This window comes from Phacochoerus africanus, chromosome 4 (assembly GCF_016906955.1).
Source record: "Phacochoerus africanus isolate WHEZ1 chromosome 4, ROS_Pafr_v1, whole genome shotgun sequence".
Classification (NCBI taxonomy): Eukaryota; Metazoa; Chordata; class Mammalia; order Artiodactyla; family Suidae; genus Phacochoerus; species Phacochoerus africanus.
The window spans coordinates 134,993,923-135,021,867 of record NC_062547.1 but is presented as its reverse complement, the minus strand read 5'-3'; the positions used below and the strand labels follow the sequence as shown (position 1 = coordinate 135,021,867).

Sequence of the window (27,945 nt, the reverse complement as noted above, 5' to 3'; positions counted from 1 at the left end):
GGAAAAACTCTACTTTATTAATTTATTTATTTTGTCTTTTTTTTTTTTTTTTTTTGGTCTTTTCTAGGGCTGTACCTATAGCATATGGAGATTCCTAGGCTAGGGGTCTAATCAGAGCTGTAGCTGTGGGCCTATGCCAGAGCCACAGCAACTTGGGATCTGAGCCACGTCTGCAACCTACACCACAGCTCATGGCAGTGCTGGATCTTTAACCCATTGAGTGAGGCCAGGGACTGAACCAGCAACCTCATGGTTCCTAGTCGGATTTGTTAACCACTGAGCCATGACGGGAACTCCAAAAAACTAAACTTTGTGATTGAGAAACTCTAGTTTCTATACTTTTGGATAATAGGTTGGTACTAAAGACTATTTTCATCCTGCATCTTAGAAAAGGGCAATTGTGAGATTATTTGCATAAATGTCAGATAATCACGAAATTTGTAAATTGGTACATAATGCTTTTAACTGACAGGTATAGCTGCTTCACATTCATTTTTAAAATCGAGATATAATTCACATAACATAATATCTTTTTAAAGTGTACAAGTTAATGATTCTTAGTATCTTCACAAAGCTATGCAGCCATCACTACTATCTAATTAGAACATTTTGTTACTCAGAAAAGAAACTCATTGACCATTAGGAGTCACTCCTCGTTCCCCTTTCTCCCCCACTCCTGGTAACCAGTAGTTCACTGTCTGTCTATGCATTTGCCTATTCTGGACATTTCATTTAAATAGAATCATAGAATTTTTGTCTTATATGTCTGACTTCTTTCACTTAGTATAATGTTTCCAGGATTTGTGCAAGTTGTAGCATGAATCAGTATTTCATTTCTTTTTTATTTTTACAGCTTTATTGATATATAACTCACATACCATACACTTCATCCATTTAGAATATACAGTTCAGTGTCTTTTGATACTGTCACCACAACTAGTTTTAGAATTCCTTTATACCCCCAAGAAGCCCATACCCCTTAGCTATCACCCCCACAACCCCACTCCACCTGTTTCCACAGTCCTAGGTAGTCATTAATCTACTTTTTGTCTCTACAGATTTGCCCAATTGGATATATCATATAAGGGTATAACACAGTATGTGGCCCTTTGGACTAGCTTTTTTCACTTAGCATAACTTTTCATGGCACAGGCATATTGTAGCATGTATTGGTATTTCATTTCTTTTTTTGCTGAATGATACGACGTTTTTACTGAATGATATGACATTGTATTTGATTCTTTCATCAGTGGAACATTTGAGTTGTTTCTTCTTTTTGTCTGTTAGAAATAATACTGCTCTGAACATTCTTGTACAGATTTTTGTGTGACTATAGGGACACCTGTTTTATTGTGCTACTAGATTATGGTTTTATACATAATGTGTTTTTTCAGAGTGAAGGTTTGTGGCAACTTTACATTGAACAAGTCTGTTCAGCACCGTTTTTCCAGTAGTGTGCTTATTACTTCATATCTCTCTGTCACATTTTGGTAATTTTTGCAATATTTCACACCTCCCACCAGCTCAAAGTTTGTGACTCGCTGAAGGCTCAGATAATGGTCAGCATTTTTTAGAAATAAAGTATTTTTAAATTAAGGTACATACATTTTTTTAGACATAATGCTATTGCACACTTAGTAGACCACAGTATAAAGATAGCTTTTATACACACTGAGAAACCAAAAAATTCATATGACTTGCTCTATTGCAGTGGTCTGGAATTGAACCTGCAGTATCTTTGATCCATAGATTTTTTTCAGTTCTCCTGGTTGTATATCAGTGAATGCATTTGCTAGATAATGTGGTAACTCTATTTTTAATCATTTGAGGAACTGCTAGACTGTTTTTCCAAGAGGCTGTATCATTTTACATTCCTGGCAGCGATGTATGAGGTGTTTAATCTCTCCACATCCTCGTCAGCACTTGTTATTGTCACCATTTTAGTGGTAAAAGGGTATCTCATTGTGGGCTTGATTTCCATTTTCCTGATGGCTAATTACATTGAATATCTTGTCACACCATTTATATTTATTTTTTGGAGAAATTTCAGTTCAGATCTATTGCTCATTTTTAATTGGGTCTTTGTCTTTTTGTTATTGAGTTGTAATAATTCTTAATCTATTTTAGGTACAGGTTTGTTAATAGGTAATTGACAAAACTACTCTCCCATCTGTGGGTTGTCTTTTCACTTTCTTTTTTTTTCTTTTTTTTATAATTTTATTTTCCCACTGTACAGCAAGGGGGTCAGGTTATCCTTACATGTATACATTACAATTACATTTTTCCCCCAGCCTTTCTTCTGTTGCAACATGAGTATCTAGACAAAGTTCTCAATGCTATTCAGCAGGATCTCCTTGTAAATCTATTCTAAGTTGTGTCTGATAAGCCCAAGCTCCCGATCCCTCCCACTCCCTCCCCCTCCCATCAGGCAGCCACAAGTCTCTTCTCCAAGTCCATGATTTTCTTTTCTGAGATGTTCATTTGTGCTGGATATTAGATTCCAGTTATAAGTGATATCATATGATATTTGTCTTTGTCTTTCTGGCTCATTTCACTCAGTATGAGATTCTCTAGCTCCATCCATGTTGCTGCAAGTGGATTATGTCATTCTTTTTTATGGCTGAGTAGTATTCCATTGTGTATATGTACCACCTCTTCCGAATCCACTCCTCTGTCGATGGACATTTGGGTTGTTTCCATGTCCTGGCTATTGTGAATAGTGCTGCAATGAACATGCGGGTGCACTTGTCTCTTTTAAGTAGAGTTTTGTCCGGATACATGCCCAAGAGTGGGATTGCGGGGTCATATGGAAGTTCTATGTATAGGTTTCTAAGGTACCTCCAAACTGTTCTCCATAGTGGCTGTACCAGTTGACATTCCCACCAACAGTGCAGGAGGGTTCCCTTTTCTCCACAGCCCCTCCAGCACTTGTTATTTGTGGATTTATTAATGATGGCCATTCTGACTGGTGTGAGGTGGTATCTCATGGTAGTTTTGATTTGCATTTCTCTTGTAATCAGCGATGTTGAGCATTTTTTCCTGTGTTTGTTGGCCATCTGTATATCTTCTTGGAGAACAGTCTATTCAGGTCTTTTGCCCATTTTTCCATTGAGTGACTGGCTTTTTTGCTGTTGGGTTGTATGAGTTGTTTATATATTCTAGAGATTAAGCCCTTGTCGGTTGCATCATTTGAAACTGTTTTCTCCCATTCTGTAAGTTGTCTTTTTGTTTTCTTTTGGGTTTCCTTTGCTGTGCAAAAGCTTTTCAGTTTGATGAGGTCCCATGGGTTTATTTTTGCTCTAATTTCGATTGCTTTGGGAGACTGACCTGAGAAAATATTCATGAGGTTGATGTCAGAGAGTGTTTTGCCTATGTTTTCTTCTAGGAGTTTGATGGTGTCCTGTCTTACATTTAAGTCTTTCAGCCATTTGGAGTTTATTTTTGTGCATGGTGTGAGGGTGTGTTCTAGTTTCACTGCTTTGCATGCAGCTGTCCAGGTTTCCCAGCAATGCTTGCTGAATAGACTTTCCCATTTGATGTTCTTGCCTCCCTTGTCAAAGATTAATTGACCATAGGTGTCAGGGTTCACTTTCTTGATGTCCTTTGAAGCATAAAAGTTTAAAATTTTGATCATGTCTGATTTATCTGTATTTACTTTTGTTGCTTGTGCTTGTTGATATTTTATCTAAGATGTTGCTTCATCCAAGGTCATGAAGATTTATGCCTTTTTTTCACTAAGAGTTTTATAGTTTTAGCTCCTATATTTAGGTCTTTTATTTATCTCTAGTTCATTTTATATATAGCATGTGAGGTAGAGGCCCAAGTTCACTCCTTTGCATATGGATATCCGGTTGACTTATCACTATTATTGAAAAGACTACTCCTCTCCTGCCGCCCCCACTGCAGTTTGCTTTTTTCACTGAACAGTGGATTGTGGCAATCTTTCTATATTACTTCCATCCATGTTGCTGCAAATGGCATTATTATGGGTTTTTTTTTTTGTTTTTTGTTTTTTTTTAGGTCTGCACCTGCAACATATGGAAGTTCCCAGGCTAGGAGTTGAATCAGAGCTACAGTTGCTGGCCTGTGCCATAGTCACAGCAACTCGGGATCCAAGCCATGTCTGTGACCTACACCACAGCTCACAGCAACACCGGACCCTTAACCCACTGAGTGATACCAGGATGGAACCCGCATCCTCATGGATACTAGTCAGATTTGTTTCTGCTGTGCTGAGATGGAAACTCCTATTTTGTTCTTTGTTATGGCTGAGTAGTATTCCATTGTGTATGTATACCACATCTTCTTAATCCATTCATCTGTCAATGGACATTTAGGTTGTTTCCATGTCTTGGCTATTGTGAATAGTGCTGCAATGAACATAGCCATGCATGTATCTTTTTCAATGAAGTTTTGTCCAGATATATGCCCAGGAGTGGGATTGTTGGATCATGGGGTAGTTCTTTATTTAGTTTTCTGAGTTACCTCTATACTGCTTTCCATAGTGATTGTACGAATTTACATTCCCACCAGTGGTGTAGGAAGGTTCCGTTTTCTCCACACCATCTCCAGCATTTGTTATTTGTAGACTTGAGTGGTTCCTGAGCTTCTTCATTTTGTTTATATTTTTCTTATTCTGTGAATTTAGGGAAAACAGCTATTGTCTTGGAGGGCTATTTATATGTGAGAGTGTCCCTGAGTATTTTGTGAGAGCTTACTATTTATTTTTGGCATGGTGCTGCTTTTGGTTTGGCTGCTTGCTGTGTCTTTGCTCAATGTGTGCAGGCTGCTATCACTTTGATAGGGTGCTGTGCATGCGTCCAGGTCGTGGAGGCAGTGGACAGGGCTAGTAGCCGGTGCCTGATTGCTGGGCCTTTGACAGTGGCAAGGACGCATGGGAAGGTAGTGCAGGTTGTTCCTCATTGCAGGGGCCTGGGAAGTAGCAGTGACCCTCAGTCAGGTGTAGGTGGTGCCCAGAGGGTTTGACATCAGCAGCTGTAGGGCATGTGCATTTCCAGGAGAGTAAGAGCAATAACAGTGGTGCTCGGTTGCAGCACCCTCCTCTGTGCCAACCTCTGAGGTGACTGGGGCTGCAGGTGCTGCCTGTTCACAGACCCCTGGTATTGGTGGACCACACCCACCTCTGGAGTCAGAGATAACTGCTGTGGTTTGCCCCTGCCACCTGTACCGCAGGAAGCGCCCCATCATGCTTAGCCCAAGCAGGAGAGGTGCCACCACTGGTAGCTGGTGCTCTTGCACCCATAGCCCCACCCTCCAAGCATCTGCTCAGTGATAGATAGTCCTATGGCAGTCCCCCCACCTCCTCTTGCCCTCCCCAAGAATGGTGCCTTGCTTCTCCTATGGGACCAGACCTCCTCTTGGGTTCCCTTGGCTGTGGCGCACTACTCCCCAACCATTGGCACACTGCTCCCCAGCCCCTCAGGCTGTCTCCACACAGCCAACCCTAGTCCTCTCCCTGGAACTGACCTCTGGAGCCTGAGTCTCAGTGCCCAGCCCCTGCCCAAATGTCTCAGGCTGTGGTGTCTGGGGCAGTGGTACTGACAGTCTGTGCTGCTCTCTCACTGCTTTGCCCTCCTCCGTCCAGCTGTTGGGCTTTTCTCTGAGGCTTTGAGGTCCTTCTGATCTGCCCATCAGTTAGGTGGCTTCCCAGGGTGCAGATTCCTTTCCTCTTTCACAGCGCCCCTCTCAGGAGTGCTGGTACTGCCCTGATTCCTTTCTCTCTCTCTTTTTTCTTCTTTGTTCTACCCTTTTATAGGTTTATCTGCCAGTGTTCGGTAGATGTTCCCTGTGAATCATTGTACATGTAGCCTTTTGTGTGTGTATGTGTTTGTGGGAGAAGGTGGGTACCACATCTTACTCCTCTGCCATCTTAATCTCTCCCCTCCTCGCCCACAAATTTCTATACTGTTCTGGGCAGGGGAGTAACCAGCCCTGTTTGAGATCTGTTGTTTTGGTACTGTGAACTATTTGTTAATACAAATTAAATTTGTGTTTTTATGGAAAAAATTCTTTGATAGCGTTTTCACCCAAATTTTGAAAAGGTTTCATAAATAACAGTAATAGACAATAATGTATATCACTCACTCATGTTCATGTGCCTTATATCTACATGAACTTGCCAGTTCTGAGTCAGACTCTCCACTAAATATAAGCGGTTAGTTTCCAGGAATGTCTAGACCATATTTGAGTTACCAGGACTCTCTGTAATGAAGCTGAGATCAATACATGGTATCTGTGAAAAGGATTAATTCTTTCCCTTCCTTTTTCTCCTCCTGGTGGGGGTCTTGCCTCAAACTAGGGCCAGGATCACCTAACGAGTTTCAAAACCAGAGATGGAAAACAGGATTCGAATTCATGTGCCAAGACACTTATATGCACACCTAAGATAAAAGTCAAACCATTTCCCAAAGATTAACTTTGATGCAATAGAATAAAAGCCTGTACATAAGGAATTTTATCCCATTTTCTTTCCCTTTTACGAAACAGTTCTTGTTGACTCTTGGTGTTACAGTCTAAAGAACCGTTGAGGGATCATTGTTCATCAGAGCCTAAGGGCCGTGTGGTTTTACAGCAGAGTTTTATTTTCTTCGTTTCCATGGGAGCATGGCTGAAGATCTCCCAACTTCATAAAATAACATCTTGCGGGACGACAGATGGAACAGAGTTTTTATTACCCATTATTCTTTCACAAAACTGACATGGCCAGAAACAGACTGGGAGATCGGTATCTGGTGTCTTCTCAGGGTCATAGTTTCCTAGCACTTGAATGGAAAGTTTCCTATCTGCTCTTCGAAGAGGGGGTGCAGATGAGCCTTGCTCTGACAAGGAGTTTCTCATGTTATAACGAGCAGTGCCAGATGGTCAAGGGATGCCGCCACCCAAAAGAGAAGGTCCAGTTAAAGCAGTACTCTGCTCAATACCAGATGACCAAGTTTTGTGTCTTCCCCCTACAAAAAGTGAAATTCCGGTCTCGGTAACTCAGTGGTGAAGAATGCCCTGGTGTCAGCTAACGCGCAGTCGCGCCACTTACCAGAGACCATCTTGCAGACCAGGACCAGAGCCTTGTTTCCTTTACCGGGGGATCACTGTACCAGGGGCTGGCAGGGTCTGGCTAGCAGCAAGTGCGTGGGTTGTCCCTTAGACAAAAATGCTCAGGCAGCTGCTGGGCAAGACCAACACCTTACTACTAGTAAAATTAGGGCTTAACGTTTATCTCATGAGAAAAAGAGTAACTTTTTCTAGATGTATAGATGTATCTTGTAAAAGAGACCCCTCCCTCCAAAGAAACCAAAAAAAGCCCAAACCTCTAATTGGATTTAAAACAAACACGTGGAATTTAGTGACTTTGTGACTTTTGTCTCTGCTTTTTTTTTTAATTAAAAAAATGAAAAAATTTAATTATAGTTCAATTACAGTGTTTGGTCAATTTCTGCTGTACAGCGAAGTGACCCAGTCATTCATACATACACACACATTCTTTTTCTCATACTATCTTCCATCATGTTCTGTCACAAGTGATCACAGCAGGACCTCACTGCCTAACCACTCTAAATGTAATAGTTTGCATCTGTTAACCCCAGATTCCCTCTTGGCAACCACAAGTCTGTTCTCCATGTCTGTGAGTCTGTTTCTGGTCCATCGATAGGTTCATCTGTGCCATATTTTAGATTCCACATATAAGTGATAATCATATGGTGTTTGTCTTTTTCTTTCTGACTTCACTTCAGTGAGAAGCTCTAGTGGCATTCATGTTGCTGCAAATGGCATTATTAATCGTTCTCTTTTATGGCTGAGTAGTGTTCCATTGTGTATGTGGAGCACATCTTCTTAATCCATTCATCCGTTATGGACATATAGGTTGTTTCCAGGTCTTGGCTGTTGTGAATAGTGTTGCAGTGAAGATGGGGCGCATGTATCTTTTTGAAATTGTAGTTTTATCTGGATATATTCACAGGACTGGAATTGCTGGATAATATGTTAATTCTGTTTTTAGTTTTTTTGAGGAACTTCTGTACTGTTTTCCATAGTGGCTGTACCAGTGTACATTCCCACCAACAGTACAAGAGGGTTCCCTTTTCTCCACCCCCTCTCCAGCATTTGTTATTTGTAGACTTTTAATTTCTTTTTTTAAAATAGTTATTTATTTATTTATTTATTTTTTGTCTTTTTGCCCTTTCTTGAGCCATTCCCGTGGCATATGGAGGTTCCCAGGGTAGGGGGTCTAATCAGAGCTGTAGCCACTGAGCAAGGCCAGGGATCGAACCCGAAACCCATGGTTCCTAGTCGGATTCGTCAACCACTGAGCCACGGCGGGAACTCCGACTTTTAATTTCTTATTTATGATTTTGTCATACCCGTGTCATGCCTGGACCAGGGTTTGATCCCACACCACAGCAGCAATCAGAGCCACAGCAGTGACAATACCAGAGCCTTAATCTGCAGACTTTTAGTGATGGCTCTTTGAACTGCCGTGATGTGTTACCTCATTGTAGTTTTGATTTGCATTTCTCTAATAATTAGTGATTTTGAGCATCTTTCAATGTGCCTATTGACTATCTGTATGTCTTTTTTGGAGAAACGTCTATTTAAATCTGCCCATTTTTCAATTGGGTTTCGTTGTTGTTGAGTTGTATGAGCTGTTTGTATATTTTGAAAATTAAGCCTTTGTCAGTCACGTCATTTGCAAATATTTTCTTCCATTCAGTAGGTTGTCATTTCCTTTTATTTATTGTTTCTTTGCTGTGCAAAAACTTGTAAATTTGATTAGTTCCTATTTGTTAATATTTGTTTTTACTTCTATTGCCTTAGGAGACTGACCTAAGAAAACGTTGATATGATTGATGTCAGAGAATGTTTTGCCTGTGATCTCTTCTGGGAGTTTTATGGTGTCCTGTCTTATGTTTAAATCTTTGAGCCATTTCAAGTTTATTTTTGTGTATGGTGTGAGGGTGTGTTCTAACTTCATTTATTTACATGCATCTGTCCAGCTTTCCCAGCACCCCTTGGTGAAGAGAGGGTCTTTTTCCCATTATATATTTTTGCCCCTTTGCTTCCTTTGTCAAAGATTAATTGACTCTAGGTGTAGGTGGGTTTATTTCTGGGCTCTGTATTCTGTTCCATTGATCCATATATCTGTTTTTGTGCCAGTACCATACTGGTATGATTACTGTAGCTTGTTCTATTGTCTAAAGTCCAGGAGGGTAAGTTTCCAGCATTGTTCTTTTTCCTTAGGATTGCTTTGGCAATTATAGATCTTTTATAAAGGTTCCATATAAATTTTAGGATTATTTGTTCTAGTTCTATGAAAAATGTCATGAATAATTTGATAGGGATTGCCAGTGTTTGTAGATTGCTGTGGATAGTATGGCAATTTTAATAAAAAAACTTATTCTTCCAGTCCAAGAGCATGGGATAGCTTTCTATTTTTGAACCCTTTTTAAATTTTTTATTAATGTTTTATAGTTTTAGCACATACATCTTTCACCTCCTTGGTCAGGTTTATTCCTATATAATTTTTTGGGGGGTGCAATTATAAATGGTATTTATTTTTACATTCCCTTTCTGATATTTCCATTGTTAGTGTAAAGAAATGCAACCACCTTCTGTATGTTAATCTTGCATCCTGCTACTTTGTTGAATTAGTTTATCAGTTCTCATAGTTTTTGCATGGTGTTTTTAGGGTTTTCTATGTGTAGGATCATGTCATCTGCATGTAATTACAATTTTGTTTTTTCCTTTCCGGTTGGGATACTTTTTTCTTTCTGATTGCTATGGCTAGGACTACTAATATTATGTTAAATAGAAGTGGTAAGAGTGGGCATCCTTGTCTCTTGTTCCAGATTTTAGTGAAAAGGCTTTCAGCTTTTCACCATTGAATCTTATATTGGCACTGGGTTTGTCATAAATAGCTTTTATTACGTTGAGCTATATTTCCTCTGTACCCACTTTGGTAGGAGTTTTTATCATGAATGGATGTTGGATGTTGTCAATGCTTTTTCTGCATCTTTTGAGATGATCATGTGGTTTTGTCTTTGCTTTTGTTAATGTGGTATATCACATTGATTGATTTGCATATATTGAGCCATCCTTGTGAACTTGGGATGGATAGTATGTTAACCCGCCCCCCCCCTTTTGTGTTTTTAGGGCCGCACCCGTGGCATGTGGAGGTTCCCAGGCTACGGGTCGAATTGGAGCTGTAGCCACTGGCCTACTCCACAGCTACAGCAATGCCAGATCTGAGCCAAGTCTGTGACATACACCATAGCTCACAGCAATGCCAGATCCTTTAACTTACTGAGCAAAGCCAGGGATCGAACCTGCATCCTCATGGATACTAGTCAGATTCATTCCACTGAGCCACAATGGAAACTCCGTGTGTGACTTTTTATTGTGTTCTTCAGATTCAGCTTGCTAATATTTTATTGAGAATTTTCACATCAATATTCATCAAAGATATTAGCCTCTAGTTTTCTTTATTTACATATTTTCTATTAAAGTACAGTTGATTTAGAGTGTTGTGTCAGTTTATGCTATACCATATAGTGATCCAGACACACACACACACATATATATGTATACACATTCTTTTGCTCATACAGTCTTCCATCATGTTCTGTCCTAGGAGATTGGATGTGGTTCCCTCTGCTGTACAGTAGGACCTCATTGTGGCATCTAGTTTCTTTTTTGGTCATATCTTTTTCTGGTTTTGGTGTCAGAGTGATGGTGGCTTCATAGACTGTCTTTAGTAGTTGTTCCCTCCTCTTCAGTCTTTTGAAAGAGTGTGAGAAGGATTGGTAAAACTCGTCTTTCTTTTGCTTGTTTGGTAGAATTTGTCTGTGAAGCCATCTGGTCCTGGACTTTGTTGTAGGGAGGTTTTTTTTTTTTTAATTTTTTAAATTATAGATTCTACTTCATTTCTAATGTTTGGTTTATTCAAGCTATTTCTTCTTGATTCAGTTCTTTTTTTGTGTGTGTGTGTCTTTTTGCTATTTCTTGGGCTGTTCCTGCGGCATATGGAGGTTCCCAGGCTAGGGGTCTAATCGGAGCTGTGGCCACCAGCCTACGCCAGAGCCACAGCAAAGCAGGATCCAAGCCGCGTCTGCAACCTACACACAGCTCACGGCAATGCCGGATCGTTAACCCACTGAGCAAGGGCAGGGACCGAACCCGCAACCTCATGGTTCCTAGTCAGATTCGTTAACCACTGCGCCACGACAGGAACTCCTTGATTCAGTTCTGATGACCTGTGTTCTTCTAAAAACCATTTCTTCTGGGTTGTACAGTTTGTTGTCATATAATTGTTCATAGTATTCTCTAAATTTTTTTTTTTTTGTATTTCTGTGCTAACAGTTGACGTTTCTCATTTTTTATTTCTTATTTTGTTTATTTGGCTTCTTTTGCATTTCTTGGTGAGCCTGGCCAGAGGTTTGTCAGTTTTGTTTACCCTTTCAAAGATCTAGCCGTAGGTTTTGATTTTTTTTCCTATTGTTTTTAATCTCTATTCTGGTATTGTTTTTTAAACTTTTGTCTGTCATCTTTGTCTGTGAGGTTTTATTACCTATGGAATGGCTTGTCCTGCTGGTATCTTAAGCTTCAGTTTCACGTCTGTTGATTTATGGAGGTGACTTCTAGCACCTTACAAAGTGAATTTGGTATTTCTATTCGTATTTTACAGATAGTAATTTAGATAAAAATATTCTACATGCATCCTTCAAATTTGGTGAAAGTTCTCATAAAGTTACTCACAGAAAGGTAATATTTTTACATCAATACTACAGAGCTGATTATTTCATGCAACTTTCATCCTCAAGTGGCTGCAGATTGCTCTTAAGATAAAGACCAATAACTATGCTTAGTCTTATCTCTGCCTACATCTATAGCCAAATATTCCACCTGTTTCCCTTTTGTCCTCTACTCTTTCCCTGGCTTTTATTTGTCTGGTTGTTTTCTGACTGTTTGTTTGGCGGGAAGTGGCATGTGGAAGTTTCTGGGACAAGGATCAAACTCAAGCCACAGCAGCAACCTGAGCTGCTGTAGTGATGGTGCTGGATCCTTAACCTCTTATACCACAAGGGAACTCCTGTGCGATTGTTTTTTATTTTAGCTAGTACCCAGTGTTTTTTTCTTTTTTTTTTCCCCATTTCCGGATTCTTGTACATACTCTTTTCCTCCTATTCCAGCAGAATTGGCTCCCTCCTATCTAGTCTTAGCTTAAACATCATTTTGGGGAAATTTATCCTGTCCCCATTTCACTAACTTAAGTCTCTCTCTCTATATAATGTATTCTCATAATTTCCTATATTTTTTTCTTCATGGCGTTGTAACAATTGAAATAAAATAATTTTGTGTGTAATTATTCATTTGTTCTCTCTATGGATTGTCTCCTCCACATGTGTAGAAACTATGTCTGCCTTGTTCATCAGTGTATCCTCAATATCTAGCATAGTGTACAACACATAGTAGATATTCAATAAGTAACTGTAGAAGAATTACGGATATATATGTAAAATCTTATTATTATTTTTTTAGGTTAAAGAAAGACCTGATGTTGGAGTTTATATTAAAGATTTATCAGCTTATGTGGTAAACAATGCTGATGATATGGATAGAATCATGACACTGGGCCACAAAAATCGTAAGTGTCGTGCTTAATTGTGATTAAACATTTGTGAGTGGAGTAGAGTGGTTTAGAAGCAAAACTGCTATGCACTTTGCCTTGTAAATATTGGATTTTTAGGTTTCTTGAAAACCCTTTCTCTTTGATTGTTTACTATGTGGAAAGCATGTATGAACAAAAGATTGCTTTCCATGCTGACTGACATTTTGCTTCTTAGTAGTAATGCTATCTATATCTTTGAGACCCATATTGCTGTTTCCTGTTAGCTGTAGTTTATTGAGCACTTACTATGTGGCAAGTGCTTGTGCAAATGCTGTATAAGCAATGATCTAATTCCAAAATGAACTGTGAAGTATTAAATTCCTATGTTATGATTGAGGAAACTGAGGGTTAAGGTAACTTGTCCAAGGTAATATACTACTTGATAAGTGGCAGAGTGAGTATTTGAGTATTTTCTATTAGTCAGTATTGACCAGGCACTATAAAGCCTCCCCTTTATTGACAAGAAAAGTGAAACAAATCAAGTTTTTTCTAAATAAAAAGCTTCGGCAGTATTGCTGATGCCACAGGTCTAGTACTAATGATGTTGCTAACAGCACTTAGAGACGAGAGGCAAAAGATAAAAACACAAAATAAGCATTTTTTTTTCTTTTTGTTTTTTAGGGCTGTCCCTGTGGCATGTGGAGGTTCCCAGGCTAGGGTGTCTAATCGGAGCTGCAGCTGCCGGCCTTCGCCACAGCCACGCCAGATCTGAGCTGCATCTGCAGCCTACAACCTGCAACCTGCAATCTGGCTTAGCTCACGGCAACGCCAGATCCTTAACCCACTGATCGAGGCCAGGGATCGAACCCGCAACCTCATGGTTCCTAGTTGGATTCGTTTCCGCTGCTCCACAGCAGGAACTCCCAAAATAAACATTTTTAATGTTTTTATGACTACATTAAAAGCAGACTCAAGGAAATGAAACAAAAGTTTTAAAAAATAATTTCATTTTTACAAAGGAAATAATAGAAAAAGACCAAAATTTTAACAGGAAAATGAGCAAAAGATATATGTATATGAACATGTTCACAGAACTATTCACAGCAGTAAGCGTATGAAAGGATATTAAACTTCACAGGTATTCAGGAAAATGCATATTAAATCAACCTCAGGAGATGTTTTACCCATCAGTTTTAATGAAAAGATATCCAGATTGGTGAGGCTCTAAAGAAATGACAATGGTGATGAAAGTTTACCGCCTCTTTTAAGGGCAGTATAACTATATCTGTTGAAATTTTAAGAATCCATTCCTTTGACTCACTGTTTCTATTTCTACATATGTATTCTAGAAAAATATTTTTAGTTGTACAAAAAATACTATATTGCAGCATAATTTGTAATAGCAAAAGTTTGGCACAATCTAAATAACTGTCATTAAAACATCAGTTATATAAATTATGGTACAAAAATACTATGGACTATAATGAAGTTGTTTAAAAAAAAAAAGAAGTCTACATGCAGAAGCCTGAAAGACTTAGCTAGATATATTGCTAAGTGAAAAAGAAAGCTAATTTGCTTTCTTTGCATCATCCCACTTCCATGTGTAAAAAAGCCAAATTATTAACCTGTGTATTTGGATATTATGTATTTGTGTGTCAGCATGTGTGTAGGTGAAATACGAAGTGAAAGGGTATTTAACAGTGGTTACCTTAAATGAAAGGGAAATAAGGTTGAGGGAAAAGAGTATAGGGAGCTTTTGTCTTGTTTTTTTGTATGTTTGTATTTTTGAATTTTTTATATCAGGAATATTTTCATATTATTGCCCATTTAATTAAAAATTTTAACATAAGATTCCACTCACAATAGTAAATAAAACCTTCCATTAATTACGCAGGAATTAATTTAACTTGGTATGTGAGATTTTTTTTTCAAGGAAAAGGAAAAATTCTAATGAGAGAAATAAAATGAAAGAAAGATGAAGGGATTTAAAGGTCTAAAATGGCAGAGAGGAAAACACTCTTAATTAATAAATAGATTGAGTTCAAGAATTAAACATTTAGTACAAATATCCAAGTGGAAAAGTTTGTCCTGAAAATACAAACTGTAGTATCTTGAAATATAATAACGTAAGTATCAAGAGGAAAATAGCAGAGGAGGAAGATATGACAATAAAGCTACCATACATTTACAATAAAGATATTACAGTAAAGATATGACAATAAAGCTGCTGTACATTTACAAATGTAAAATTAGTATCTGTTTTGTATAGTATAGAAATAATTTTATTTAGTCAATATTATTTTGGAGGAGTTCCCATTGTGGCTTAGTGAAAACAAACCCGACTAGTGTCCATGAGGATGTGGGTTTGATCCCTGACCCTGCTCAGTGGGTTTAAGGATCCGGCATTGCCGTGAGCTGTGGTGTAAGTTGCAGATGTGTCTCGGATCTGGCATTGCTGTGGTTGTGTTGTAGGCCGGCAGCTGCAGCTCCCATTTGATCCCTAGCCTGGGAATTTATGTATGCTGAACCTGTGGCCCTAAAAAAACTAAAAAACAGAAAGCAATATTATCTTGGAGATCATTTCACATTAACACGTACTAGTACATATATAAGTGTTTTAAAGTAACTATATATTGTCTTGTTGGATGGATCTACCTAATTTTTTAACCAATCTTTTATTGATAACTTTGGGTTGTTTTCAGTCTTGCTGTTATGATCAATACTGTAATAAATACTCTTTTATGCACATGCGTTGATACACAAGCAGGCATATTTATAGGATAAGTTTTCCCATACCCTCTTGAAAAACATACAACTTAATTTTTATTCCAAAACAAATATTTTGACAAAAAATTTGTAGAGGTGTTATATTTTATTTCCATTATGTGATGTGTCGGTAGGTTGGAGCATTGAATCTACTTGATTGCTGCAAGCTGTTCTCCTAGGGATTGTAGGTCACTTTTGACGCCATGTCTGTTACATTGCTTTGTTTTCATAATGGGAAATACTACAATCATAAATAGCATATTACACATATATTGCAAAAAATAATAGTTGTTAAAACATTTAATATGACATTTTCAAATTAAATTCTCTCTCCCATTGGAAATTCAAAAGCAGTGCTGCATTTGGATTTGATAATCACATACCTCTAAAACTGTTCCTATCCTGTGACCAGATAATTGCAGTTTGGAAAATATATCCCATGGATATAATTCTAGAGAGAAAGAAAGGTGTCTGCTCAAAGATGCTCACATTAATGTCCCTTATGAAGACCTAAAATGGGAAATAATCCCAAATATTTCTTAGTAAGAGAACAGCAAAACAAGTTTTAGTAAAGATTTCAAGTTGTTTTTGCAGGGAAATATATGTAGTAGATAATGTTAAGTGGAAGGAAACAGAAAATAAAGTAAGACCTACTATTTTGTGGAAGTGTGTGTGTGTGTCACTTCTGATTAGATGATTTGAAGTGGTATCAAATTTATGTTTTTTGTATTTTTGGAAAATTTTCATAAATTCATTATTTGATTTAAAAGAAAATTGAAAATGTAGTATGGCATCACAAATCCTGGCATTTTCCTCCATTGATTTTCCATTTACCCTTCTTCATTGGGCTTGGCTTTACTTTATCAGTGCAATTAACATTCTGGTTATCTGATTTTTAATATAGCCGTTTGCTAATAAAGAATATGTTTTAATGTTTAAGTTCTAAGATCACAGCTTGCGTGGAAAAGTTCTACATGAATATAAAGTGAGAAAATAATTTTGGTCTTAGGTTAAATTAATATGCTTTAAGTACTTTGAAATTTGAGGGAAAAAACCAGTGAATGCCTATTATAAAATCAAAACAAGCGTTTCCGTTGTGGTGCAGTTATTAACGAATCTGACTCAGAACCCTGAGGTTGCAGGTTTGACCCCTGGCCTTGCTCAGTGGGTCAAGGATCTAGTGTTGCCGTGAGCTGTGGCGCAGACATGGCTTGGATCTGGCGTTGGCTGTGGCTCTGGTGTAGGCCGGCTACTACAAGCTCCGATTAGACTCCGTATGCCGAGGGAGTGGCCCTAGAAAAGGCAAAAAGACAAAAAAAAAATCAAAACATATCTTTTTCTTTGCACAATATATTCATGTAAATATTTTACGCACACAAATTCTTAGCATATTTTGAATGGATACTTTTGTTTTACAAGAATGGAATTATATTCTACATTCTTCTCTTTTTCCCCCCCCTCAGTTCATGTATTACCGGTATCTTTCCATGTCATTCAGATCTACCTTATTGTTAGTATTTTTGCTTTTTTTTTTTAGGGCCACACTCGGGGCATCTGGAAATTCCCAGGCTAGGGGTCACATGGGAGCTGCAGCTGCCGGCCTACGCCATAGTCACAGTAACGCAGGGATCCAAGCCATGTCTGCTACTTACACCACAGCCCATGGCAGTGCTGGATCCTAAACCCATTGATCGAGGCCAGGGATCAAACCTGTGTTCTCAAAGATACTAGTCGAGTTCGTTACCACTGAGCCACGATGGGAACTCCTCTACCTTATGTTTTTTTCAAGACTGGTTAGTAATCCATAGTGTGACTATTCTGTAAGTGGTTCACCATTGTCCTGTTGGTTGTTTCTGATCTCTCTGTTGCACACAATTCTGCACTGAATAAATATCCTTGTATTATCTATCGTATATATGCAAGTATTCCTGTGGTTGATTCTCAACACATAGTACTTTTTAGAGAAAGCTGAAATAGCAGTTAATATTTTGAATGATTTAAGATTTTTTTAAATGTAAATTAGTTATTTTCTGGGGCCTGTAATAGTTGTAATTTAAATTAAGTATTTTGTCCTAAAATCACCTCTTCAATATGAAAAAATTACAATTTTTGTTATCAACATAAAATGTCAAAAATTTCTAATAATGGCTAATTACACTTAAGCTTTTATATTTTAGCCATGCTCTCAGGCTTTTGGCTGTGATGAAATTTAGTAATTTAATTATTTTTAAAGGTGTTCCCAGTTGTTACAGTTTTAAAGAATTTCTTCCTTTTATTCAAGGTTCTGTTGGTGCAACTAATATGAATGAACACAGTTCCCGTTCCCATGCCATCTTTACCATTACTATAGAATGCAGTGAAAAAGGCGTTGATGGAAACATGCATGTCAGGATGGGGAAGCTCCATCTTGTAGATCTTGCTGTAAGTAACAAGATGCTACTTAAGACATAACTCTTGTGAGTTCTTTTTATTTTATAATTGAATAGTTTAAGTGAAAGGGAGTGATTATATGTATCATTTTAAAGTTGTTTGTGTTTAACTCGTTAACTCTGTACTATTTCAACTCTGTATAAAAGTAGGTAGAATAAGTTGATGATTTCCCATGTACCCATCACCCAACTTCATTAATTATCATTTCATAGTCAGTCCTATTTCATCTCTACCCTCAGCCACTTCTTCCCTTCCAGTTTTGTTTTGAAGTGAATTCCAGATAGCAGATGTTTTATTGTTAAAAAAAAGTTATAAGTTTTTTAACTTTGGGAAGAATATTATGTATTTTTTATTTTAGTTTTGTTTCTGTCGCTCTTTATTGCTAGGGTTCAGAAAGACAAGCAAAAACTGGAGCTACTGGACAGCGCCTAAAAGAAGCTACAAAAATCAATCTTTCGCTTTCCACCCTTGGTAATGTAATTTCTGCCTTGGTTGATGGAAAAAGCACTCATGTGCCTTATCGAAACTCTAAGTTGACTCGGCTTCTTCAGGATTCCTTAGGAGGCAATTCAAAAACCATGATGGTAAGACTTTATTGGTAGTATAGTTATCATTAGGGAAATTTAAGCTTCCTGTTTATGTCAGTAGTTGATATTCATAAAAATTTAAAAACTGTTGATTATTTTACTTTTTGAAATGTATGATTATTTTTCTAGTACATCATGTGTGCTAGCCTACAGTTATACTGTTTGTAAACCCATGTGGTGATGCCCTCTTTTTCAAGAAGGCCAGTGTGGAAATATGCTCCAAATTTCTTTTTGATTTTATTTGTAATGGCAGTATTAATTTTAACTATGTCAAGTGTAAAATGTTTTGTGTTTATAATTCAACAGTGTGCAAATATGGGCCAGCAGATTACAATTACGATGAAACCATCAGTACATTACGATATGCTAATCGTGCTAAGAATATTAAAAATAAAGCTAGAATTAATGAAGATCCAAAGGATGCTTTGCTTCGTCAGTTTCAGAAAGAAATAGAAGAACTGAAAAAAAAGCTTGAAGAAGGTAACTTTTTCTCAAGATAATTAATCTTAATGTTGGCTAAAAATATGCTGTTTAACAAGTACGTATTGTAATAAAAATCACCTATTAAAAATTCTTTGAACCTCTAACATTGATCTTAAAGGAATATTTCTGCAGTGTAACTCGATATTTACATACTTTGGCATTTTATTAAGCTCAAGTAAAGTTATAGTATTTATGTATGTGATTTTTAAAAATTTGTTTAAACCTTCATCTCAATCCCTATGATCTTTTGTAAAGATTTCATATGAACACTTATTAAATCATGATTTTTGTTTGTTCCTCTATAAGAGCAGGTTCTACCATATATGTATTTAGTGAAAGTGACCAGAGTTGTTTATGAAAGGTATCATCACTATTATGTGAAGTAAACAAAGCTGTCAGAGAATCATGGGTTAACCTAGTTCACTGTAAGTAAAAATTCATTGCATGGCCTTGAAAATATGCTTCAACGCTTAAATTTGAACATGAGATTATATTTTGGGAATTCTTTTCTAACAAGATAATATTAGTAGATTAGATAATTTGAAGAACTTATTCATGAGGGTGAGAAGTTCTGCAGCCATCATTAGGTGCTCAGTGACTCCCTGAACCTTCATGCTAAGAACTAATTGATGTAGGGCTCCTTTGTGTACCGGGTGAGTAAAGGGCTTTGAAGAGGCCTCTTCTCAATCTGCAGGTTAGATTAGATGTGAAATCCAGAGATGCCACCATCATAAACCTTTGGAGATGGTGCTGAGTCAATAAACTCTAGAGGTTATTGAGAAAAAGTGATAATTGAGCTGCCTTAGATAAGGGAATCTGATATTTTAAATGTGACCACTAGGTGGTATTTATAGTCAGTATGTTTTTAAGATGTGAAATTTCTTAGATCTGTTAATATTGAGAGTATACTTTTATGTTGCTGAACTTCTTAAATATTATTTATTTTGATAAAATTTACCTTTTAACTATTTTGTGTGCAGTTCTGTGACATAAAGTACATTCACATTGTTCTGCAACCATCACACCATCCACCTCCAGGACTTTATTATCCCAGAATGAAACTCTGTACCCTTTAAACACTAACACCCCATCTCTTCCTGGTAACCTACCATTCTGCTTTCTATCTCTACAAATTTGTCTCTTCTAGGTACCCCATGCATGTAGAATTTCTTGTTGTATCCGACTTATTTATTTTACTTAGGGTAATGTCCTCAGTACTCATCCATATTGTAGCATGTGTCAGAATTTCCTTCCTTTCTTTAAGGCTGAATAATATTCCATTTTGTGTATATACTATGTTTGGCTTATCCCTTCGTCTGTTGGTGGACACTTGGGTTACTTCTGCCTTTTCACTATTGTGAATATTGCTGCTGTGAATGTGGGTATACAAATATCTGTTTGAGTCTGCTTTCAATTCTTTTGGGTATATACCCAAAGGTAGAATTGCTGGATAATATGGTAATGCTGACTTCATTTTTATTTTTATTTATTTTTTTTAAATTACTCAATGAATTTTATTACATTTATAGTTGTACAACAGTCATCACAACCAAATTTTACAGCATTTCCATCCCAAACCCTCAGTGTATCCTCCCACCCCCCAACCTGTCTCATCTGGAAACCATAAGGTTTTCAAAGTCTGTGAGTCAGTGTCTGTTCTGCAAAGAAGTTCACTGTGTCCTTTTTTTAGATTCCACATGTAAGTGATAGCATTTGATGTTGGTGCCTCATTGTCTGACTTCACTTCTGACTTCATTTTTAATAAATTTCATTTTGTTTGTGCTCTTACGACATTTTGTTTTTATAATCCAGTTAACAGAATTTTATAAGCCAGTTAATGGAGTTAATCATATAAACAATTAAAAAGTAGGCAAAAACATTAAAAGAATATTTTTAAAGTTTTTATTTTGAAATAATTTTAGACTTGTAAAAAACGCAACAAGTATAGCAAGGAGAGTTCCTGTGTACCTATCACGCAACTTCGTCTAATGTTAACATGTTACATAATCATGGTACAGTTATTGACACCATGAAATTTACAGTAATACAATTTTCTTTGGAATGTCCTTTTTCTCTTGTTCAGGATCCAATTGTGAATCACATTGCATTTAGTTGTCATGTCTATTTAGTCTCCCTCAGCCCCCAGTTTCTCAGTCTTTGTCTCTGATGATCTTGATACTTTTGAAAAGTACTGGTCAGTCTATGGCCATACCACCCTGAACGTGCCTGATCTCGTCTGAAAAGTACTGGTCATATATTAGTAGAATGTTCCTCAATTTGAATTTATCCATAGTTCTCTCACAATTATAAGTTTTTTATAAATCTTCTATTTTGTTATTTCCTTTGTCATTTATGTCTGTCTTGTGGAGATAACACTTTGAGGCTATACAGAGGTCCTGTTTCTCATCATACTTTCTTCCACTAATTTTAGCATCCAGTAATAGTTATGTGCATTTGCTCAGTGGGACTTTCTCTTCCCCTTGTTCCCTCTAGTGTTTAGTGTTTGAAATTCTATTTTAAGAAAGAGCGATCTCTTTTTCCCCATAATTTATTTATTCAGGTTTTTATTTATGTTACTATGGACATGTAGGTATTTATTTTAGTCTGTGAGTTATAATACAATAATATCATTGTTTATTTTATTGCTGTTTATTTTATTGCTCAAATTATACCAGCTTTGGCCATTAAGAGCTCCTTCAGTGTAGTTCCTATAGCTTTCAGCATATTCCCATCAGTTTGGTTGTTTTTTTGAGCACTTCCTCACTTTCTGGCACCACATATGTTTGGGGCTCATTTTGTATTTTCCTTACCTGGTCCCTAAAATCAGATATTTTCCCCTGTTCTTTCATTGGAGAATGGTAATTTTTTTTTCCTTTTTTATGACCACACCTGTGGCACATTTAAGTTCCTGGGTTAGGGGCTGAATCAGAGCTGCAGCTGCTGTCCTGTACCACAGCCACAGCAACATTGGATCTGAGCCACATCTGTAACCTGTGCCATGAGGCCAGGGATCAAACACACATCCTCATAGAGATGACACTGGGTCCTTAACTATCTGAGCCACAGTGGAAACTCCCAGAGGATGGTATTTAGAAACTAAGATTTGGGCATTAAGTGTGCTCATTGCTAGCAGGCCTATGAAACAAAATATTTTTAATCAATTTCTTCTCTTAAGACTCTTGATTTCTTCCCATATTATATTTACAGTTTCAAATATTACCTTGTAATTGGTGTATATTTTACTTTTTCCCTCCCAGTTACTTTATTTTCTTAGAAATTTAATGTATGGGAGTTCCCGTCATGGCGCAGCGGTTAACAAATCCGACTAGGAACCATGAGGTTGTGGGTTTGGTCCCTGCCCTTGCTCAGTGGGTTGACGATCCGGTGTTGCCATGAGCTGTGGTGTAGGTTGCAGATGCGGCTCGGATCCCGTGTTGCTGTGGCTCTGGCGTAGGCCAGTGGCTACAGCTCCGATTGGACCCCTAGCCTGGGAATCTCCATGTGCCACGGAAGCTGCCCAAAGAAATAGCAGAAAGACAAAAAAAAAAAAATTAATGGATGGCCGATAGTAATTTTTAATAACTACTTGGAAGGTAATATAGTACTGATTTGCATTAATATTAGCTTAATTACTCCCTTTGGTTTTTTAGGTTAAAGTAATCATTGTACAAATAAGCCGTTCTTACTTTGAATTATTTCATGTGGTATAGTCCTAAATGTGGGATCACTGTATTAGATGACAGATTTGTGGCTCTTAGAAAATACACAGGTTGAATGAATTATGTAAAATCTTAAACAGAAAACTGAGGAGAAAATGCTCCGCAAAAGAGATCATATTTTGTAAAGACTGAAATATTCTCTCAAGATAACAGAAATAAAAACAAAAATAAACCAGTGAGACCTAATCAAATTTAAAACATTTGCACAGCTAAAGAAAACATAGAAAAAAGAAAAAGGCAACCTACAGAATGGGAGAAAATAATTTCAAATGATGCAACTGACAAGGGCTTAATCTTTAAAATATGCAAACAGCTTATACAACTCAACAACAAAAAAACCCAACAACCCAATTAAAAAATGGGCAGAAGATCTGGATAGACATTTCTTCTAAGAAAATAGGCAGATGGCCAACAGGCATATTGAAAAATGCTCAACATCAGTAATTATTAGAGAAATGCCTATGAAAACTTCTATGAGATACTGCCTCACACTGGTCAGATGGCCATCATTAGTAAGTCTACAAATAACAAATCCTGGAGAGGGTGTGGAGAAAAGGGAATCCTCCTACACTTTGGGTATGTAAATTGGTGTAACCACTATGGAAAACAGTATAGCAGTACCTCAGAAAGCTAAATATAGAGCTACCACATGATCCTGCAATCCCACTCCTGGGCATATATCCGGACAAAACTTTAATTGAAGAAGATACATGCACCACTATGTTCATTGCAGCACTATTCGCAATAGCCAAGACATGGAAACAACCTAATAGACATGGAAACAACCTAAATGCCCATCCTTAGAGTGGTATATATACACAACGAAATACTTCTCAGCAATAAAAAGAACAAAATAATGTCACTGGCAGCAACACGGATGGAAATCTCATCCTAAGATGAATACTGTATGATACCACTTATCTCTGAAAACTAATATATGGCACAAATGAACCTATCCACAGAAAAGAAACAAACTCATGAACATGAAGAACAGACTTGTGGTTGCAGAGGAGGGAGGGAGAGGGATGGACCAGGAATTTGGGTTTAATAGCTGCAGACTATTGCATTTGAAGTGGATGAGCAACGAGATCCTTCTGTATAGCACAGGGAACTTTATCTAGTTACTTGTGATGGAACACGATGGAGGATAATATGAGATAAAGAATATATATGTGTATGACTGGGTCACTTTGCTGTACAGCAGAAATTGACAGAATCTTGTAAATCAACTATAATAGAAAATAAAAAACTAAAAAAAGACTGAAATATTAACTCTAACATAGAACATTTAGAACTGTATTTAATCATTTGAAATTATAAGTGGATCAGAATTTAACTTCTCTTTAGGAACTTTAAAAATAAATATTCTGTGTACATCATATCTGTTTCCAAGGTTAATGTATCTGATATACTGTCTAAGAATATAAGAGTTGGACAACTATACAAAATCTATAGAATGCTGCAAAAGCAGTTCTTAGAGGAAAGTTGATAGTGATATAGGCCTTCTTCAAAAAAAAAAAAAAAAAAAAAGAAAAATATGAACTCAACAACCTAACCTACCACCTAAAAGAATTAGCAAAAGAAGAGCAAACAAAACCTTAAATCAGCAGAAGGAAGGAAGTCATAAAGATCAAAGAGGAAATCAATAAAATAGAGATTTTACAAAAACACAATAATACCAAGAGCTGGTTCTTTGAAAGGGTAGACAAAATTGACAAATGTCTGGACAGACTTACCATGAAGAAAAGAGAGAGAACCCAAATAAGAAATGCAAAAAGAGAAATCTCAACTGATACTGCAGAAATATAAAAACCCATAAGAAAGATACTATAAACAAATATATGCCAACAAATTTGACAGCCTAGAAGAAATGGAGACTTTCTAGAGACATAAAGCCTGCCAAAACTGAATCAAGAAGAAATAGTCTGAAAAGATTGATCACTAGAACTGAAATTGAATATATAATAAAACACTCCCTATAAACAAAAGTCCAGGACCAGTTGGCTTTACAGACGAATTCTACAAAACATACAAAGAAGAACTTATACCCATCCTTCTTAAACTTTCTGAAAGATTGAAGAAGAAGTAACACTCTCAAGGACATCAACACCCGAATACCAAAACCAGACAGACTACCAAAAAAGAAAATTACAGGCCAATATCTTCAGTGAATATAGGTGCAAATAATCCAGAAATTTATATGGAACCATTAAAGGCCAGGATTGCCAAAGCAACCCTGAGGGGGAAGAAAAGCAGGATGCATAACTTTCCCAGACTTCGGACAATATTACAAAGCTACAGGAGTGAAGACAATGTGGTCCTGGTACAAAAACAGACATACGGACCAATGGAACAGAATAGAGAACCGAGAAATAAACCCAGACACCTATGGTCAGTTAATCTTTGACAAAGGAAGCAGGAATATAAAATGGGAAAAAGAGATCCTGTCTCTTCAGCAAGTGGTACTAGCAAAACTGGACAACTGCATGTAAGTCATTGAAACTAGAACACACCCTCACACCATCCACAGAAGTAAACTCAAAATGGCGCAAAGACTTAAACGTAAGAGAAGATACCATCAAACTCCTAGAAGAGAACATAGGCAAAACATTCTGACATCAACTGTACAATTGTTTTCTTAGGTCATTCGCCCAAGGCAATAGAAATAAAAATGAGTTCTCATTATGGCTCAGCGGTAATAAACCCGACTAGTAGCTATGAAAATGCGGGTTTGATCTCTAGCCTCACTCAGTGGTGTAAGGGTCTGTCGTAATATGATCTATGGTATAGGTTGCAGACGCAGCTCGGATCTGGGTGTAGCTGTGGCTGTGGCGTAGGCCGGCAGCTACAGCTTCGATTCAGACCCTAGCCTGAGAACTTCCATATGCTGTGGGTGTGGCCCTTAACAACAACAACAACAAAAAAGACCAAAAAATAAAAAATAAACCAATGGGACCTAATCAAACTCACAAGCTTTTGCACAGCAAAGGAAACCGTGAAAAAAAAAAAAATGAAAAGATAACTTGTGGAATGGGAGAAACTAGTTGCAAATGATGCAACTGACAAGGGCTTAATCTCCAAAAAAACAAAAACAAAAACAACTCATACAAAGCAACAACAAAAAAACAAACAACCCAATTGAAAAATGGGCAAACAGACCTAAACAGACGTTTCTCCAAAGAAGACATACAGATGCACATGAAATAATGCTCAATATAACTATTAGAAATATGCAAGTCTAAACTACAGTTTCTCTCAAGATATATAGATGGCCATCAGGAAAATGGAAAAATGCTCAACATCACTAATTACTAGAGAAATGCAAATCAAAACTACTATGAGGTACCACCTCACACTGGTCAGAATGGCTATCGTTAATAAGTCAGCAAATAACAAATCTTGGAGAGGGTGTAGAGAAAAGGGAACCCTCCTTGCACTGTTAGTTGGAATGTAAATTGGTATAACCACTATGGAAAACAGTGTGGAGCTTCCTTAGAAAACTAAACTACCTTATGATCCAGCAATCCCAGTCCTGGGCATATATCCAGATGAAACTACAATTCAAAAAGATACATGCACCCATGTGTTCATAGTAGCACTCTTCACAACAGCTGAGACATGGAAACAGCCTAAATGTCCCTTGACAGATGAATGGATTAAGAAGATGTGGTACATACATATACACAGTGAAATTCTACTCAGCCATAAAAAAAAAAAAAAAAGCCATTTGCAGCAAATCGATGGAACTAGAGATTCTCATACTAAGTGAGGTAAGTCAGAAAGAGAAAGACAAATACCGTATGATATCACTTATATGTGGAATCTGAAATATTGCACAGATGAACCTATCTACAGAACAGAAGCAGAGTCACAGACATGGAGAACAGTCTTGTGGTTGCCGAGGGGGAATTTGGGGTTAGATGCAAACTGTTGGATTTGGAATGGTTAAGCAGTGAGGTCCTACTGTATAATACTGGGAACTATAGCCAATTTCTTGTGATAGAACATGATGGAAGATAGTATGAGAAAAAGAATGTATGTGTATGTATGACTGGGAACTGTATAATACTGGGAACTATAGCCAATTTCTTGTGATAGAACATGATGGAAGATAGTATGAGAAAAAGAATGTATGTGTATGTATGACTGAGTCACTTTACTGTACAGCAGAAATTGACACAACATTGTAAAACAACTATAATTTAAAAAAGTTTGGGGAGTTCCCGTCGTGGCGCAGTGGTTAACAAATCCGACTAGGAACCATGAGGTTGCGGGTTCGGTCCCTGCCCTTGCTCAGTGGGTTAACGATCCGGCGTTGCTCTGGTGTAGGTTGCAGACGTGGCTCGGATCCCGTGTTGCTGTGGCTCTGGCGTAGGCCAGTGGCTACAGCTCCCCGATTAGACCCCTAGCCTGGGAACCTCCATATGCTGCGGAAGCGGCCCAAAGAAATAGCAAAAAGACCAAAAAAAAAAAAAAAAATATATATATATATATATGAAAAAATAAAAAAATAAAAAGTTTGGGAGTTCTCTGGTGGATCATCAGGTTATGGATCTGGCTTTGTCACTGATGTGGCTTGGGTTGCTACAGTGGCACAAGTTGACAGCCTGGGAACTTCTGTTTAGGGTGCAAAAACTTAATGAAGAAAGTTGATATAGGCAGTTCTTAAATATCCGGTGATGTGATAGAAAAAAGAAATTGTATTAAATTTCTTCCATTCAAGGGGAGGAAATATCAGGCTCTGATATCAGTGGATCAGAGGAGGAGGAGGATGAAGAGGGTGAGGTTGGAGAAGATGGAGAGAAAAGGAAAAAAAGAAGAGGTAAGTTCTTTTTAGTATTCTAGAAATTAACCGAGATTGCTGGCTAATGATTTAATATTTCCCAGGCAGTTGCGTGCATGCCTTTAATTTTTCCCTTTTTAATTGTGGTAGTAATTCAGAGGAAGTATGCCTGGTTAATTTTGCATTATTTTTTCCTCCTATACTGTTCTCCTGTTTCTAGGTGAATCAGCATACCGTATGTTCTGGGTTTTTTGTTTTGTTTTTACAATTTCAAATTATAACAATCTATGATAGTGGATATACCGTTTTAAAATATTATATGGGGTTTTAGTTTAATGCAAGAACTTTATTGTGTTAGGAACCTAAATTTTTTAGAAAATTAGGATAATGTGGATTTTTTTTCAAATGTGATTAGGCTTTAGATGTCATTGAGTTTTTAAGTAATAAATTTGTAGGCGGATTCTATTTTTTAATAGACTGTAAAATATATTTTCTATAAAATGCAGTCTCATACTCACCTGTTATAGGACACTTGTTAAGTATGAATTAAGACTAATA

At 37.3% G+C, this 27,945-nt stretch overlaps 1 protein-coding gene across 1 annotated transcript in view; it reads left to right on the top strand.

Moving 5' to 3' along the window:
• The window catches only part of KIF3A (kinesin family member 3A), a 70,326-nt gene that overhangs the window by 24,779 nt on the left and 17,602 nt on the right, over positions 1 to 27,945 (top strand). Inside the window, 6 exon segments of the mRNA XM_047778601.1 lie at positions 12,550 to 12,655; positions 17,667 to 17,806; positions 18,202 to 18,399; positions 18,709 to 18,715; positions 18,718 to 18,882; positions 27,328 to 27,426. Of these exon segments, the coding sequence (XP_047634557.1) occupies positions 12,550 to 12,655; positions 17,667 to 17,806; positions 18,202 to 18,399; positions 18,709 to 18,715; positions 18,718 to 18,882; positions 27,328 to 27,426 (715 nt within the window).